Genomic DNA, 17,930 nt, shown 5'->3' on the forward strand with positions numbered 1-17,930 from the left:
CCACACTGTTGGGGTCATAGACTAAGGAGAAGGAAAACTGCCTAGAAACCTTCTGCTTATTCAATAAAGCTGCTGGCTTTGCATCAGTTAGCCCAGCTGGGGGCAGAGTCTCTCTCTCTCTCTCTCTCTCTCTCTGTCTCTCTCTCTCTCCCTCTCTCTCTCCCTCCCTCCCTCCCTCCCTCCTCTGAACCAGAGATAGGATTTCTGCCTGCCGGTGAAATAACCTGCAGGGTGTCTGCAGCCAGAGATGATCGAGGAGCTGAAAACTCCAGCTCTTCACTGCGCCTGAACATTTGCAAGGCCCGTAGGGAGCGGGATGGTGGAGGAGAAGTTCCCGTTAAGATGTCTTGGCTGTGATTCGGCAAGTGCTCCAGCCCCTCGGCAGTGCCCTTCAAGCACTCGTACCTGTTCTGGAGCTTGAATGGAGCATAAAAGCCCTCCTGCGTTTCCCCCCTCAGACAGGCGTGCTCTTTTTTGCCCCATAGTTCGTAGCTATTTGTGAGCTCAGGTCCCGTGGCTTTAAATGATTGGGGGATGGTTTGGGAAAGTTCAGATTTAGATTTAAGTTTTAAAGTTCATAAGCCACCAAAGCAAGTCTTTAACAGTTGTAGAGGTTATTTTCTGCTTCACCCCCAAGACGGCCAATAAGTTCTCCTGATAGACCCCAATAGGACGCCAAATTCCAAGGGAGCCTTTAACACCTTCAGACACCAAGCAGTAAATAAAGCAGATAGGCTGTTATTTTTCTACTTGGAGAGTTTCTCAGCTTAAAATGCATTCCCCAAAGCTCTAAAAACAGAGGAGCTCTAATAACAAACACAGCCGCAGGCAGAGAAGACTGATAGAAGGCTAAAACTTACCTTAAAACGTAGAAATCCGCAGAGCTTCCAACTGAATCAGCTGCAGCGACCATCTTTCTTCATACCCACTGGGGACTCTAGGCGGATTGCACAGTATAAGTCAATCCAGTCAACAGAATGGAGCATCCAATAGACAATGCAGTTGGATTGGATTTGCAGAAATCTGGAACCCAACAGCAGCTCCTGGTGTTGAATTTGCATTACCTGTTTGGGGTGGGAGGGGAAGGACAAGGTCTTGTTGTTGGTCTTTTGGTGGCTCATAGCAACTCTGGGAGAAATGTCTTCTGGGGAAACAGCATATGAAAGGGTCAACCATCTTCCTACTGCAATCCCACCCCCTGTGGTGGTGGAGAGTGCTCTCAAGTCATAGCTGACTTATGGTGACCCTTGGTGGGGTTTTCATGGCAAGGGACTAACAGACGTGGTTTGCCGTTGCCTGCCTCTGCAACCCTGGTCTTCGTTGGAGGTCTCTCATCCAATTACTAACCAAGGCCGACCCTGCTTAGCTTCCGAGATCTGACGAGATCAAGCTCACCTGGGCTTTGCAGCTCAGAGCCCCACCCCCTATAACTACTTTTTAATGCTGAAGAAAACATGCAGGGAGCAGGGAGCACCTAAGGAAAGGCGGGATAAAAACATAGTTAAATAAATAATATTTTGCATTCCCCCCACCCTCCTTAAGGTTTGGTGTTTGAACTTCACGCACAGGATGATATACACCTTTCACTGTGAGATCTCAGTGGTCAGGGGAGGAGCTGCGTTACCGGATGTGTCGCGTCTTTCCCAGGTGTTGAGACCGGTGCAGTGCTTGACCTGTGGAAGCGTAGCCTGAAAAGAGGGACCCTGACGGGGATTCTGAAGTCTCAGAGCCAAGCTACAAGTGACGCCTGACACAGGTTGGACACTTGTCAGCTTCCCTCAAGTTTTGATGGGAAATGTCGGCATCCTGGTCTTGTAGCTGTAATGAAGAGCCAAGGTGTAAAACCAGGACGCCTACATTTCCCATCAAAACATGAGGGAAGCTGACAAGTGTCCAACCTGTGTAAGGCGTCACTTGTAGCTTGGCTCTCATTCTCTAAGGCAGAGACCCATGTTGCAGTGCGAACGGACGAACAGAAGCACGCATTGCTAACCGGCAGATTAAGTCCAAAGGTCCTACTTGATTAGTCGAGAAGATCACAACATGGATAAAGGAGGTGGCTTGTTTATCATAACTGACGTCCTGGGCACTAGCTGTTAGGTGCCTTTTAGACTCTTGCAACCAACCAACCAAGGCTTTGCAAATCATTGAACTGGGGTCACTCTACACATTACTTCCTTCATGTGTTGCCACAGAGCCAACTTGGGCTCTGTGCAGACACACAACAGCTCTAGGGAGTGGCTTGCATTTAGAAAGGAGAGCTCAAATGGGCTCAGAAGGCTGCTGCCAGGGGAAGAAAAGCTCTAGTCTTTCTTTCAAGTGTTTTTCCCTGTGCAAAGACAGTGTGTGTGGGCGGGGCAGGGAGAGTTTTCCCCTTTCTGCTTGCCCCGTGTGGGGCGGGGGAAATGCTTGGGATAAAGGTAAGAGTTTCCTTCCCCTGGCAGCAGCTTTCTGAGGCCATTTGAGCTCTCCTTTTTTAATGCCAGCTATTCCCCAGTGCTGCTCTGTGTCTGCCCGAGTCTATGTTGGCCCAGTGGGTTGGCTCCGTGGCGAACTCACGAAAGAAGAAACATTTAGAGTGACCCTAGGCATGCCACCTGGAAAAAAAATTGTGTTGTCCCAGTATCAAAGTATAGGGTGTTTAAGTGTTTGGAAAAGATGATTTTTTCCCCCCTCCCAAGAAGCACTTCCTTGAGGGAAAATTTCCAGAGTTCCCACAACTGTTGAGTAATAGCTGCATGTTTATTGTATGAAAGAAGGTTGTTCTGGAAAGACCCATGTTTCTTGCCTATGGATTTTCATCAGAGAGCAGATACGGCTGCTGAACAAATTATCATCTCTGTGTAACAAACCGATGTGGGACTTAGCTCCTGCTTTATGCTGGAGCCTTGGTCAATTTGTTTTTTTTTTTTTTGAATTTTTTTTATTTTTATTATCTACATTAACTAACAATACAGAGGGAAAGAAGGGGGGCAGGAAAAGGAAAGAAAAAGAAACAACAATATATAACAACACTACACTACAAATAATGCTTTCCCTTCATACTGCCGTTATTAAAAAATTAAAACTTTGTAAGATATTGATGGAGTAGTTGACCTTGCAAAATACAGATTACAATCCAAATTAAGTCTTCCCCCCGTCCCCTGGGCCTTGGACACAGTTCTCTCTGAGCAGCTGCAACCGCAGTGCTCATTCCTCCCCCCCCCCCCTTCAGACTTCAAATCCTTTTCTTCTTGCTTGGTGTCTTGCTGAAATTCTTGGTTTTTGTCCTCAAAATCCCTTAGTTGATCTTCTGATGTTATCTTGTAAGCTTGATCTTTATAACTAAACCAGATACCTTCCGGAAATAGCCATTTATACTTTATTCCACGTTCCCTCAGAAGAGCTGCGAACTTTTTATACTTAAATCTTCTTTTCCGAACTGAAAATGGAACGTCCTTCAGTATCTTAACTTTGAGCCTTGGTCAATTTGAATGTGCTCTAAGGCAGTCAGTCTTGCAAGGTTACCCTTCCCATAAAACCTGTTATCAGCTGGTCTGCAAGCATGTGGTTGACTGTCAGTGACAATCTGTGATGAAGGCCTGGAGAGTTCTGTGCTCAGAAGCCATTTTAATTCACCCTAGGCAAGGCTCTACTAAGGTGACTGCAAACTTTTCAGAAGTGGAAGTCACGAAACCTTAAACAGAACAAAATTGCAAAGCTCTTCATGATACGGGACAACAAGATGCTCCCACTCCGTGAGGGTTGTTAAATCTGGGTCTGGAAATTTTTGAAGACCTGGTGAAAGTGGGTTTTGGGGAGGGGAGAGATCTCATCCGGGCACAATGCCATAGAGACCACCCTCCCGAGCTGCCATTTTCTCCAGGGAAAGTGGTGTCTGTAGTCTGGAGATCAGTGGTAATTCTGGGAGATCTTCAGGCCCCACCTGGCGGCCACACTCGACAAAGACGCTCCCCCGGTTCTAGAGCACAATGCAGGGAATGGATAACCCATAACCGAGGGAATAAAAATCACCAATATCAATGAATAATAAATCTATTTTTGAGTATATAAAAATTAAAGATGCAGCATGCTAAAGTTACTATGTACTTATATAAATACTGGCTTGATGCCCGTGCTTCGCTACAGTATTTTAACTACTTTAAATCCATTTATAATATTTAAGCGTATGTAACATTTTTTGGTTTGTGGGGGGTGGGTGGGTTAGTTGTTTTTTTAGTATAATAGCATAGTACCCGAGCTTCACAAACACAAACAAAACGTGTTGATGCTGAAAACTGATGAAGTGAATTTTGAAATTTAACATTTTTTGAAGAGATTTTAAAAGGAAAAGATTGTAGTGTAATAAATAAAGTGAAAAATACGTACCATTTTTTTCTACTGAAGGACTTCTTTGTAGACCACATTGGTGGTTTTCCCCTCAGGTGCTGGGATCGCCAGGCTGCTGGGTGAGCTCACTCTGGAGCAGGCCACGTAGAACTGCCCGTGTGAGAAGCAGTCCTCCCTCAAGCCAATTCCTGCCACCTTCAGTGTCTGCCCCCGGGACTTGTTGATCGTCACAGCAAAGCAGACCTTGAGGGGGAACTGCAGTCTCTTGAATTTGAAGGGGTTCTCTGATGGTATGCATGGTATGAACACTGACTCCCCCCCCACCCAGCACTGCTGTTGAACAATGTGGCCTTATGATGCTCCTGTGGAGGGCTTTCACACATAGTCTGGTGCCAAACTCGCTATGGGCTGTGCCACATCTCCTAGTGTGTCAAACCTTGTTATGGCTCAACTGGAAGAACAATTTATATATAATTGGGCTATTAACCCTTTCTACGACAGGATCTGTCTCTTTAAGAGATTTATTGATGGTTTGTTTATTATCTTTAAAGGTCCTGATCTGATACAGACATTTAGAGGATGGATGAACTCAGTCAATGAGACTATTCAACACACGTGGCAAGCAGACCCAAATCATATTAGTTTTTTGGACAATGTGGTCTACCGTAATAGCCACCATGAAATCGGAGTGAGACCATATAAAAAGACCACCAACAGGAACTCCTATTTAGAATACAGCTCACACAATCCTCGACACCTCTGAAATAATATCCCGTACGGTCAGTTCCTAAGACTCAAACGGAACTCGGTCAGCGGGAACTACCACAGGGAGAGTAAGATCACGCAAGGTGCTTTTCTTGACAGAGGCTACCCACCCCATATTTTAGCAGAAGCTCAGCACAGAGCCGCAGTTGTGGATAGATGAGACCTTTTCAACCCCACAAGAAAGGGGTTGTTTTTATAAGCATTATCGAGATGTCATTGCTTAGCTGAGACTAGATGGTTCTGTACCTTTAATTTTGGCATTGTGAGTGTCTGTTTGTTGCTTAAATTGCCCGCTTCCGGGTGTGGTTTTGCGCATGGCTGGAGACTGTGGTGCTCCAAGACTGGTGTTTGTAAAACATTTGTCTTTGAATGTGGTGAGTTTTGTATACGTCCAGGGCTTTTTTTCAGCTGGCACCTGGTGGAACAGAGTTCCGGAACCTCTTGAAAATGGTCACATGGCTGGTGGCCCCGCCCCCCGATCTCCAGACAGAGGGGAGTTGAGATTGCCCTCGGCGCGGAGGGCAATCTCAACTCCCCTCTGTCTGGAGATCGGGGGGCGGGGCCACAAGCCATGTGACCATTTTCTCTGAGGGCATTGAGTTCCACCACCTCTTTCCCCCCCCCCCAAAAGCCCTGTATACATCCATATGCACTTCAACTTTGAACAAATTAACAATTGAGAATTTTTATTGAGAGCATTTTTCTGTTTCAGAAAAATTGTAATTGGACCGGGTTCATGGACCCTGAGGAAGTAGACTGATGAAACAAGCGGTATAAGTAGCTGGACCCTTGTTGGGTTGGTTGGGGGGGGGGGTTTCCCCACACACACCTGCGGTGTATGGTTTCACCTGTAAAAGAAAAGACAAGAGGATTATAGACTAAGGTAACTAGAGTTACCTTCTGCGCAACTAGAAGAAAAAAAAGAGGAGAGACTGAATTATTTCCAAAATATCTGAGAAGAAGAGAAAGAGACTGTATTATGCCCAGAAAATGTTGGACTGACACTGATTGTGTATTTACGGTCGATAATCAAGACGTTGTTGAATTAATTTATGTGTACCTTCAATTGGAATGTTGATTAGGGTTTATATGATTTTTATAATATTTATATAAGCACATAGTAACTTTAGCACACTGCATCTTTGGTATTTATATACTCAAAAATAGATTTATTATTCATTGATACTGGTGATTTTTATTCCCTCAGTTGTGGGTTATCCATCCCCTGTATTGTGCCCACCTTGAGGCTGGAAACCCCACCCTCTTGAAGGATCGCCTTTTAAAAATAAATAAATGGTGCCTGCCCATCAGTTTTGCTGATTCTCAGAAGCCTGTCTGTTCGTTTTTTGCGGCAAGGTAGGACAGTCTCGGGACACCCTTTCCTCAACAACTCACCTGCCACCAGGTGAATTTAATTTGCTTGCCCAGCCTGTTGCTCCCATGTATGTAGGTTTGGGCAGGGGGTGGGGTGGATTTATTTGACCCACTTGTTTTAGTATTAATTGCTGATCCTGCTCAGTTGCTTAGACAAGGGGCTCTTTGCAAGCCTGAGAGAGCTTTTTTGCTCCCATTTCATGACATTGCACCGGAGTCTGCCCGCCCCTCTCCTCCTTGCGCTGTTCCTTTTGTTCTGAGCCTCCCATCTTCCCTGGGTTGCTGGGCTTCCTTCAGTTGGTCCTCTGCTCCATCCCAGTCACCACTGCCCTTGATCCCCATGAGGCACAGGGCAGTGGTCTTCAGGCCATGGGTTGCAGTGACCCACCTCCTCAAGCCCCGACAGAGCTGCCTTTTTGCTGTGTCTTGGAAGGACCTGCTTGCAGAGAGCAAGGGAATAACTGTCAGCATATCGGCCGTGCATCAACTGCACTGTGTTAACAGTATTGTGCTGCGGCGCCTCTGAGCAGGTGCAAAGTGAAACCTGTATTCTGTCTGCTTTGTTGCTAACCGCTTCTCTCTCAGGCAAGGTGTTTTGGCGTCGAGTTCCTGATGAAGCCTGGGAAAACGACCTTGGACTAAAGGCAGAGACCGAGTAGGACTCCTTCCTCTCCCCCTCCCTTCTGCCCATGCCATGCGCGCCAAAACCTCCAGCGGCCCCCCCTTCTTCCCATCGAGAGGGGGGACGGAGATAGTACCCTGTAACTGACCCTGCTCTGCTACCTTTCGGCAGTGCAGCCAATTCTCCTGTCGTAGTCTCTTGATACTGGCATCTTTCTTTAATAAAAACATCTTTGACTCATACCCCTGAGGGATGCAGTGAAGTGTTTGGGAAGGACCTGGCAAGACCCGACAATAACCTTCCTTCCTTCCTTCCTTTCTTAGCATGTGTGCTGTGAAGGGCAGCAAAGTGCAGTCCCTTGACTGGTGGGAAGGATTCCTCCCTGGCTTCTTCCTCATGGTGGTTCACTCCCTGCTGCTCCGCTTGCATTTCCTGCCCCAGCTCTTTTGGTGGCTGTTTTGGCCTTGAAAACAGTGAGGTCATCACTCTGGCTTCCCCTCTTCCTGTCACATGACTCTCTCCCCTGACGCGCTTGCAGTACAATGGGGCCCAGGCCTGGGAAGGTTGAAGACAAGTGGCGTCGGGTGTTGGACTTAAATGGGAAGGCTCTGGATTCAAATCCCCACCCAGTCATGAAACTGATTGGGAGGCCTGGGACAAGTCGGCTGTCTGTTCACCAAGCCATCACTGCAAGGTCGTTCTGAAGATAAAATGGAATGATCCTACACATGTCACTTTGGGCTCCTTGGAGGAAGCACGGGGAAAGGGTGTGGCAAGAAGCTCAGGGCCTTTACTGTAACTGTTCTGTGGGCACAGCCTCCTTGTCCAAAGCTGCAGCTGTTCTTGGGATTTTTCAGATGAACGGCCCGTGCCTGTTGAGGGGTCCAGGAATCCTGCGGCTCTTGAGCATTCAGCATTTCCTCTCCAGCTGGTTTCTCCCCTCCCCTCCCCTCCCCTCTGGAGTTTGTTCTCAGCCGTAGAGAGACTGGATTTGAAGGCTTAAAATGATTAAAAATACACCGCCGCCCTGGGCTGTGCCACTTGAACCTGAGGTGAACTTGGTCCCTCAGTGGGCAGGATTTATGTTCCCACTCCTCGCAAGACGCTCTCTTATACTGAGACGGGGAGTGGTCGGATGCCCCTTGGCATCAGGCACACTGTGGCAAACTGCCACTTGATAAACTGGCATCCGACTTTCACACACACACACCCCGTCTCACTATTGCCTTTGAGGTTTGCGTTTAAGAGAGTGCCGAGGGATACAGCGTGAGGCCATTCTCCTTCGGGGGCAGCCTTTGGAAAGGAATTGTGTCTTAGAACAGCGTTTTATCCCTCCACACGTACATACAGCATCAGCTGTATGATCTGGAACTACTAAGCTGCCTTCTCTGTATCTCATTCCACTTTGTACCACAGAGGAAAATATTTAAGTCTGGTATAGACCCCTTGTTTGGGGGGGAAATAAGCCCTTGTTGTATTCGCTTCAAGAAATACACATTTCTGTTCTCATTAAAATGTTTAAAGGATGCTGTCTGGATACAATTACAGACAACGACGTGTGTCCAGCTTAAGACAATGACTGGGAATTTCACGTTTCTGCCTGTGTTGGAAATACATACACTGCCCAGGGCTGGTTCATGCAGATGCAGGATCAGCCATCATTCTTGCGTTCTTTTCTTAATGTATCAAACAAGTTGTCCACTTTGGGTTTTTTATAGGTGCATTGAATGATTATTCATTAACACATTGATCCGTCTCCTTGCAAAAACCCGCAAAAAACATTCTGAAGTGTTGTTACTGTTACTAATTTAATTTAATTTTAATTTTTTAGATTTATATTCCGCCCTCCCCACGCCAGCAAGCTCAGGGCGGATTACAATTGGCATACATTTAAAATACATCTAACAATTTACACCGTTTAAAATTACAAATATATAAACATCCTAACATTTAAAATACATATACATACACGTATACTCAGCGGCATAATAAAATGCACAGTACACATACACAAGGTACCTCCCTTTCACCTTCACCAGAGCATTTACAGTGGAGCTCAACAGATGGAGGACGGCGCTAGTGGGGAGATATTTTTACTCGCCACTTACCCTCAGGTCTTGAGGCACCTTTCAATATTTAACAAGGTAGTAAGTTAAAACTAACTTGAGAACAGATGATAACAATAATGAAATATTAAGATACATTAAAATACACGGCTTAGCGCTATTGCTCTATCAGGACCAACCCAAAAATATCTGATTAATTATCCAAGGAACCCGCTAGAGTGATAATGTGGTTATTTTACAGTTGCCAGCTCCAGGTTGGGAAATTGCAGGAGATTTGGGGGAATAGAGCCTGGGAGGGAAGAATTAGGGGAGGGACCTCAGTAGGCTATAATGCCATAGAGTCCACCCTCCACAGCAGCCATTTTCTCCAGGGGAACTAATCTCTAGCCTGGAGATCGGCTGTAATTTTGGGAGAGGCTGAAAACCCTAAACTCCTCAAAAGTGGTTCACAGCAAAGAGGAAAATACTCGATAACACACATCACTGTGAAACAGGTTGAAGCGGGGTGGGGGTGGGTGGGAATATTAGCACCAGGGGTTTGAACCTGGGTCTTCCCACTGCAAGTCCAGGATTCTAACCACTAGGAGGCACTGTCTGCCCCATCACTCCGTGGAGAACATTTTGAAAACTGGACTGGGGCATGGTGATGATGCCACAGGTACTAGCCAGTTGGTGCTCTTCACAGCCAGCTTTCCCCCAGTTCAAAGTGACCACACTGGCAAAGTGACAGAATAGGTATTTCTGCATGTGCTGCCGGAAAGAAAACGATGTGTCTCTATTGAGCATGACGTGGACACTTTCAGACCACTCCCACTGCTCTAAAAATGGCCAATATCTCTTCAAATGGAGTTTGTGTACTTTTTCCTTTTCAGCCCTTCTTTCCAGTGCGTGCTTAATCCACAGCCTTGTCATTTTTATTCTTGAGGTTGAGATAAAAGGTAGCGCTATCACATTATAAGCTGAGCTGTGGCACCGGTTATTGGATATGAGTGGGAAGCGGCCCCAAGAGATGGAAATAATGTTTTAAGTTGTTGGGATAAAACTAAGAAGGCGGCTATGCTCTGGAAACCTTGCCTTCATTTTGGCTGCTATCTGTTGCCAAGCCTCGTCGTAGACCCTGCAGTTTGAGGACTGAATTCTTCTGTTTGCTTTTCAGACAGGAAAACTTGATCCGCACTACCCTCGCGTCTGTGGGCACAAAGGCAATGTGCTGGATATTAAGTGGAACCCCTTCAACGACTTCGTCATCGCTTCTTGCTCTGAAGACACTTCTGTGAGTTGGAGGGCGGGATGTTCGAGTCTGTGAAATACTTGGCTGGTGCAGATAGGAAGCTGTCTGATCTCCCCCCCCCCCCACCCCCCGTCATGGACAGGAGATGAGAAATGCTTCGGGAGCTCTTGTGCCTCTTCATTTCACCCTTTTGAATGCAAGTTTCCACCTCCTTTTCATGACAATAATTAGTGTTCTGTAACTGTTTCTAATCATGGTTAGCTCAAACCCCTGGACTGATTTGAAAATGTTGGGGCAGGTATAACACTGAACCATGGTTAGCCCTGGAGATAAAAGGGGAATTCATGTGCAAGGCAGAGCAGGAGCACGCCACGAAGTGCCCAGCATTTGAACCATGGCTAGCATGCAGGGCATCATCACGTCTGCATGGGTTCTAAAGATGCTGTTTGCTTGGAAGGCCCCAAGGGGTGATTGACAAGGAGCATGTTGTCACCCCAGGTTCCAGACCTGTTCACTGAGTGCTCCTGTATGAGTCGTGATCTTTCTTCTAAATGCCTCATAGGGTGGCTGAAAACCTAAAATGCCGTTCTGAAGTCCTTGAGGGATCGGGTGGTATACATGAGGGTGGCTGTTGTGAGGATAACGTGAAGGAGGGGAGGATGTTGTTGCAAGCCACTTTTGGTTCTCATTGCAGAGGAAAGTGGGACTTGAACGAATGAATTGGGATATAATAGAAGATTTAATTGGATTAGACATAGAACAAAATGCACTTCATGTGAAGGCCGTGTCCAGAGAGTGATGGGTAGAACCTTTATTTGGTGCTTCCCCCCTATCAGAAATCACCCCCACCTGGCTGTCTGCTGTGCCCGAGGAGCATCACGTTTCTGGCCTTCTCGTTGCTTTTTCTTGCAGCACAGGCAGGTGAACATAAGAGAAGCCATGTTCGATCAGGCCAATGGCCCATCCAGTCCAGCACTCTGTGTCACACAGTGGCCAAAAAACCAGGTGTCACCAGGAGGTCTGCCAGTGGGGAAGGGGCACTAGAAGCCCTCCCACTGATTCCCCCCTCCCCAAACACCAAGCATACAGAGCATCACTGCCCTAGACAGAGAGTTCCATCTATACCTTGTGGCTAACAGCCTCGGATGGACCTCTGCTCCATATGTTGATCCAGTCCCCTCTTGAAGCTGTCTGTGCTTGAAGCTGCCACCACCTCCTGAGGCAGGGAATTCCATGTGTTAATCACCCTTGGGGGGAAGAAGTACTTCCTTTTATCCATTCTAACCCGACTGCTCAGCAATTTCATTGAGTGCCCACGAGTTCTTGTCTTGTGAGAAAGGGAGACAAATACTTCTTTCTCTACCTTCTTTATCCCATGCATAATCTTGTCAACCTCTATCATGTCACCCCTCAGTCGTCGTTTCTCCAAGCTAAAGAGCCCCAAGCGCTTTAACCTTCCTTCACAGGGAAAGTGTTCCATCCCTTTAATCATTCTGATTGCCCTTTTCTGCACTTTTTCCAGTGCTATAATCTCTTTTTTGAGGTGTGGTGACCAGAATTGTACACAGTATTCCAAATGAGGCCGTACCATTGATTTATACAGGGGCATTATGATACTGGCCGATTTGTTTTCAATTCCCTTCCTAATAATCTCCAGCATAGCGTTGGCCTTTTTTATTGCCGTCGCACACTGTATTGACATTTTCAGTGAGTTATCCACCACGACTCCAAGATCTCTCTCTTGGATTTATATTTGGGGTTTTTGGCCCCAATGTGCATTACTTTGCACTTGGCCACGTTGAACCAAATTTGCCACGTTGACGCCCCCTTGCCCAGCCTCGACAGATCCGTTTGGAGTGCCTCACAATCCTCCCTGGTTCTCACCACCCTGAACAATTTAGTGTCATCCGCAAATTCAGGGCCAAGCTACAAGTGACGAATGACACTTGAACGGCAAGTGAACAGACTCACGTGTATTCCTCCCTGTTCACTTGAGCTCCACTTGCGCTCCACTTGATCACATGGTGTAGCTTGGCTCTTATTTATTTATTTATTTTTATTTCAAATTTGTATTCTGCCCTCCCCGCGAGTGGGCTTAGGATGGATAACAACATGTTAAAAATACAATTAAAATACAAGTAAAAATTCACGTTCATTAAAAACAACACATTTAAGATGGTGGACAGCCTTCACAGGGAGGGTTTTATACACCCCTTTTTTCCAAGCTGGCGAAGGTCCAGCCTCAGCCATATGCCTGGCGGAACAACTCTGTCTTGCAGGCCCGGCGAAAAGATAGTAAGTCCTGCCGGGCCCTGATTTCAGCAGACAGAGCGTTCCACCAGGTGGGAGCCAGGACCGAAAAGGCCCTGGCTCTAGTCGAGGCTAGGCGGGCCTCCTTGGGGCCAGGGACCACCAACAGCTGTTTGTCCCGTGATCAGAGTGTCCTCTGGGAAATATATGGGGAGAGACGGTCCCGTAGATACGCTGGTCCCAGTCCGCACAGGGCCTTATCGGTCTTAGCCACTTCACAGCTTACTTCCAACTCTAAATCATTAATGAATAAGTTAAAAAAGGGAAAAGATCACAAGGAAGTTGTGAAGGGGCTTAGCTGGGCATGTACTGGGGGGGACCCCTCTCCCATCCCCCCCTTGCAGATTTAATATTGTTACAGGTCTCAATTGCTGCTGCTTTTACAGTGGAAGTGTTAATTAACGGAACAGCCTCTTCCCCCATTTTGTTTCTCAGGTGAAAGTCTGGAATATTCCACATCATGTGCTAACCAAAAACATTACACATGCGCAGAAGGAACTTCTGGGTCATGCGCGAAGGGTGGGGCTTATTGAATGGCACCCAACAGCAAGTAACATCCTTTTCAGCACTGGTTATGATTACAAGGTAAATTGTCGTTTAGGAAACTAATTTCAACCCCAAATTTTCTGTTTTCATGTGGGATGTGCACATAATAGGAAAGGGAGGTAGTGCGTCCGTGCCAAGGGAAGAGAATTTTGCTTCCAAGTTTCTGTCTTGTCTTCCCGATCATGGGGGTCAGAAATCCAACTCTTCCGGACATGGTGGATAGGAAAGCCGGTAATTGCCGGGGAGAAATGGGAGGAAAGGGAAGTAACGTTTATTCCTAGGGGGAGTTTATATTCTTGGGATTTTTTCAAAAATTGCTTTTATTATGCATACTTGTTGCAATTCTGATGGAACAGTAGCATATAGATCTTAAAAACGTGCTGCTGCTCCACATGGGCTGCTTCCACACACGTTGGATAATCCACTTTCAATACTCTTTAGTGAACATTTGAAACTGATTTTCCATGTGTGGAACAAAAAATCCACTTCAAAAGGATTGCGAAAGTGCATTAAAAGTGCATTATTCAATGTGTGTGGAAATGGCCATGGAGTACAGAAAGGCTGTACAGGCTGGTGCTAGCGGCAGATATGAACTTTCTAAGGATCTCTGTTTTCATTTAAAGCAACTGCAAAACAAACTTTCTAGTCCTTAGGGAGACAACAAAAGCATGCAGCCCCATTTCCAACTGTGAATAGACTGAGGCTGCTTGGGGAAGAAGCGTGCCCTGGGCTCCCTCGCTGGGCAGTTTTTTTTATGTTCTTGTCTATAAAATGATGAATCAGAAGGTTCCCAAGCCAGAGCAGTTGCTGAATATGTTTTGGGTGGGTGGAGGGAGCAGAGCTTCAGTGCCCTGAATGGCTTCTTGTGTTTTGTTGGGACTAGCAGAGTAGATAAGGTAAAAAGGTAAAGGTAGAGTCCCCTGTGCAAGCACCGAGTCATTACTGACCCATGGGGGGACGTCGCATCACGACGTTTTCTTGGCAGACATTTTGCTATGGGGTGGGTCTGCCATTGCCTTCCCCAGTCATCTACACTTTACCCCCAGGAAACTGGGGACTCATTTTACCGACCTCGGAAGGATGGAAGGCTGAGTCAACCTTGAGTCGGCAACCTGAACCCGGCTTCCGCCAGGATCTGAGCAGAGCTTGGGCTGCAGTACTGCAGTTTACCACTCTGTGCCACAGGGCTCTTCGACACTAGCAGAGTACAGATTATCCCCCCAAAAAGTGCCAAACACAAAGAAGCATGGATCTTGTTTCCATCGTTTATTTGGGTTGCAGAATTCAAATACGGCTTTTGCAGAACTTGGATTACCTTAAGGCAGATCTCTTGCCTGCGTGTTTTCCTCCCCCTTTTTCAGTGACAGCAGCTTACCCCAGGCATGGGTCTCCTCCGTACCGTGCATGGGGAGGAAGCACACTGTCGGTCACTGTGCTGTTTCTTTCGTGAAGGCACTGACGAGCACCCCTCCCTCTCTGCCGCAGGTCATGATCTGGAACCTTGACACCAAAGAGTCCGTCGTTCAAGTGCCGGTGAAGACAATCAGCTTTCACACAGACGTGATTCTCTCCATGTCATTCAACACAGATGGGAGCCTCCTGGCCACAGCCTGCAGGGACAGGAAAATAAGGATCCTTGACCCACGAGCAGGAACCCTGGTACAGGTCTGGAGAGATTTCATCAGGACCGTTCTCGTATGCAAGGGAGGGCTCGCGTAGATGGGGAGCAGGGGCTTGCATCTTTTTCCCCCCTGAAGCTTTGTAGCCAGAGACAGAACATGCTGCACAAAGGACAGGCAGCAGATCTAATCCCACATCAACGTATTTGGTAATATCTGGTAAACTGGGATTTTCAGATTTGTCACATTCGCAAGCAAGGCGGTAACTAAATATTTCACAAGGATAAAGGAGCTTATTGCAGCAGAGCTTGGACCTTTGTTTGTCTTTGTTGTGTCTTTGTTGTGACCTCTCTTCACCACCAAAGCAGCCCTTTTAAGCTATCAACAATGTTATCATTTAAATGTCAACAGTTTGGTGTAGTGGTTAAGAGCGGCGGGACTGTAATCTGGAGAGCCAGGTTTGATTCCCCACTCCTCTGCTTGAAGCCAGCCGGGTGACCTTGTGTAACTCTCTCAGAGCTCCCTCAGCCCCACCCTGCCTCGCAGGGTGATTGTTGTGGGGATAATAATAACACACTTTGTAAAGTGCTCAGAGTGGGTGTTGTCCTGAAGGGTGGTATATAAATCTGTTGTTGTTGTCCTTTTAAATTGCCAGACAACTTCTGAGCACAGAGGGTTGTCTATCCCCACCGCAGCTGTATCTGGAGGGAGGCTGAATTCAGGGCTTCCCTCTCTGTCTTTGCACTCTCTTCTCAGCATGAGGCACAGCAGCTCAGGCAAGAGAACGAGATTGTCAAGACTTCTCAGGGGGGAGCAAATCGATAACTGGAGAAGGGGGCGGTAAAGCCACAACTGCCTCTGTGGCCGGGTAGTTCTCTTCCCGGGGGGCTGCCGTACCACGGGTTGGGCTTGTTCTCCTTTGTGACCTGCCTGTCGCCCTCCTGGCAGCCACTGCAGAGAAGGGAGAGAGGTGGGCATCTACTTCCCCGTTGGAGAACGGTGCTTGGAAGAGCGACCAGGGGCATGTCAAAGAGCCACATGTGGCCCCCAAGGCGCTGAACGTCGCTGCATTAAGGAGTAGTTGGTGAGCAGGTGAAGGAAGAGCTTTTGCCTAGAGTTCATTGCAGGTTTCACAGCTGGGACCCTGCAGAAAACGTGGAGGTGGCCCTGATAGGTGAGAATCCACATTTGAGTTTTTGAAAGCAGTTTTCTTTCCATAGCACATCAGTAGCTCATCAGCTGTGGTCAGCAACTGCACCTCAGAGGCTTAACTCTGTCCTTACTGCAGCGTGTGAAGGGACTATATGAAACTGGTTTTACTTAGTTTAGTTTTTCCCCCCGGGCCCTTGCAGGTGCACGTTTGGGAGGGGTCTTGGGATTCTTAGCAGTCCCTTGGCCTCTTCCGCTGAGCTGCTGCCCTCAGAATGACTGAAAGAACGCCCCAAGGTCATTCCCGCACGTGGTGTTTGCAAGTATCCCTCTTGCATGCGTTGCACCATTGGTGGTGGGGGCCCGAGAAGCATCTTGCATCCAAGTTTTGCAACCTCTGCCGAACGTGGCCCAAATCTGGGTCTGCCCCTGTGGACTTCTGCACCATTATTAGTTCACATGCGACTTCTGTTGTACAAGATGTAGTCTTCCTTTCTGTCCCCAGCTGCAGAAACCTTGCAAATGTTGTGTAAACAAAGCCACTTCGGAAGAAGCTTCCCTGTTTCTCTTATTTTTTTCTTTTTAACAAATGCCCTCCAGTACTGCCAGATCAAGGTATTGCAGAGGGCTGGGGTGTTCACTGTAACAGATTCTGTGCTAACGGGAGTTCGTTTTATGAGACTCTTTGGGTCAGCGAGGCTCTTCCCCTGGACAATGGAGGCCAGACAGGTGTGTGGGGTGGAGAGCAGGTTGCTTTCTAGTTCTGGAACAGTGGGTGAGCTTGCTCCCTTCCCCACAGAGGGCAGCGTGTGGAGGCCAGGCACTCAGCTGCATGCTTCTTTAGAGTACCCCCCCCCCATGCACAATTTAGCTGCTGAAATCCTTCTATCAGCCCCACTCCCAGTTAATCCTGGCTTACTCCGGCCTGCCCTGATCCTCCCCGCTACGATACACAACTTCCTAGCATCCAAGCCCGGTCCCATCTGTTGCTGTTCTACATCCAAAACTTGATTTCATTTTGTAGCCAGTGCGGTACAGTGGTTAAGAGCGTTGCAGGAGGACCTGGGAGACCCAGGTTCAAATCGCCACTCTGCTGTGGAGGCTCACAGGGGGACCTTGGTTACACTTTCAGCCTACCCTGCCTCGCAGGGTTGTTGTGAAGATTCCATTGGAGGAGAGGAGAACAATATTGGCTGTTTTGGGTCCCCTGTAGGCAGATAGGCTGGGTGAAAATGGGATAAATAAATAAATACGTTTGACAACCGCACCTCAGGTGGCCCGGCATCCTTTCAGAACATAGCTACTGAACATGCGGATACATGAGCATTGTTGGTTGTAGCGATGATGGGTTTTTGAGAGCACAGATTGGCTCCCATCACAGCTTTTTGATCTTGGAGGGCTTAGGCTGGGATAACTGCCTAGAACTGCAAAAACTCGTCACGAGAGTCCATGAGCTTAATTGGAAAGAGAAACACGCGGCGCAGGTGATTCCCTGTCGCTGACACTTCGTGTTTTCTTGCAGGAGGCGAGCAACAAGTCCCACCGAGTGAACAAGGTTTTGTTTTTAGGCGATATGAAAAAGCTCATCTCCACGGGGACGTCCAGGTGGAATAACAGGCAAATTGCACTATGGGACCAGGTGAGTCAGGCAGCCTCCCCCCCCCCCCCCCGCTTCCCCAGGGACCATTCTAGGGCCCTGTCTTGCTGCTCTGCAGTCATTTAAGACAGGATGGCTGCATTTTTCTCTGTGCAAAGAAGGCGGAAACAAATCTCACAAAGGCGCCAGGAGCAGCAGTTTGTTTCTGCTCCGAAGTTGCCGTGCCTTGTGTGTCGTCAAAGGCATTGAAAGCAACTTTTTAAAAAGTATAAATCGGATGGATGTTTAAACGTACAAACAGACTGCGCAACTTGTCAAACCA

General features: G+C 47.5%; 1 protein-coding gene across 2 annotated transcripts in view; it reads left to right on the forward strand.

Moving 5' to 3' along the window:
• CORO2A (coronin 2A) overlaps positions 1 to 17,930 on the forward strand; it is a 97,997-nt gene that overhangs the window by 66,552 nt on the left and 13,515 nt on the right. For both annotated transcript variants that reach the window (XM_054987164.1, XM_054987163.1), the window contains exons 3-6: positions 10,313 to 10,429; positions 13,133 to 13,282; positions 14,729 to 14,908; positions 17,534 to 17,650. In XM_054987164.1, the coding sequence (XP_054843139.1) occupies positions 10,313 to 10,429; positions 13,133 to 13,282; positions 14,729 to 14,908; positions 17,534 to 17,650 (564 nt within the window). The remainder of the gene's footprint in view (positions 1 to 10,312; positions 10,430 to 13,132; positions 13,283 to 14,728; positions 14,909 to 17,533; positions 17,651 to 17,930) is intronic.

The sequence above is a fragment of the Eublepharis macularius genome, chromosome 8 (assembly GCF_028583425.1).
Source record: "Eublepharis macularius isolate TG4126 chromosome 8, MPM_Emac_v1.0, whole genome shotgun sequence".
Lineage (NCBI taxonomy): Eukaryota > Metazoa > Chordata > Lepidosauria > Squamata > Eublepharidae > Eublepharis > Eublepharis macularius.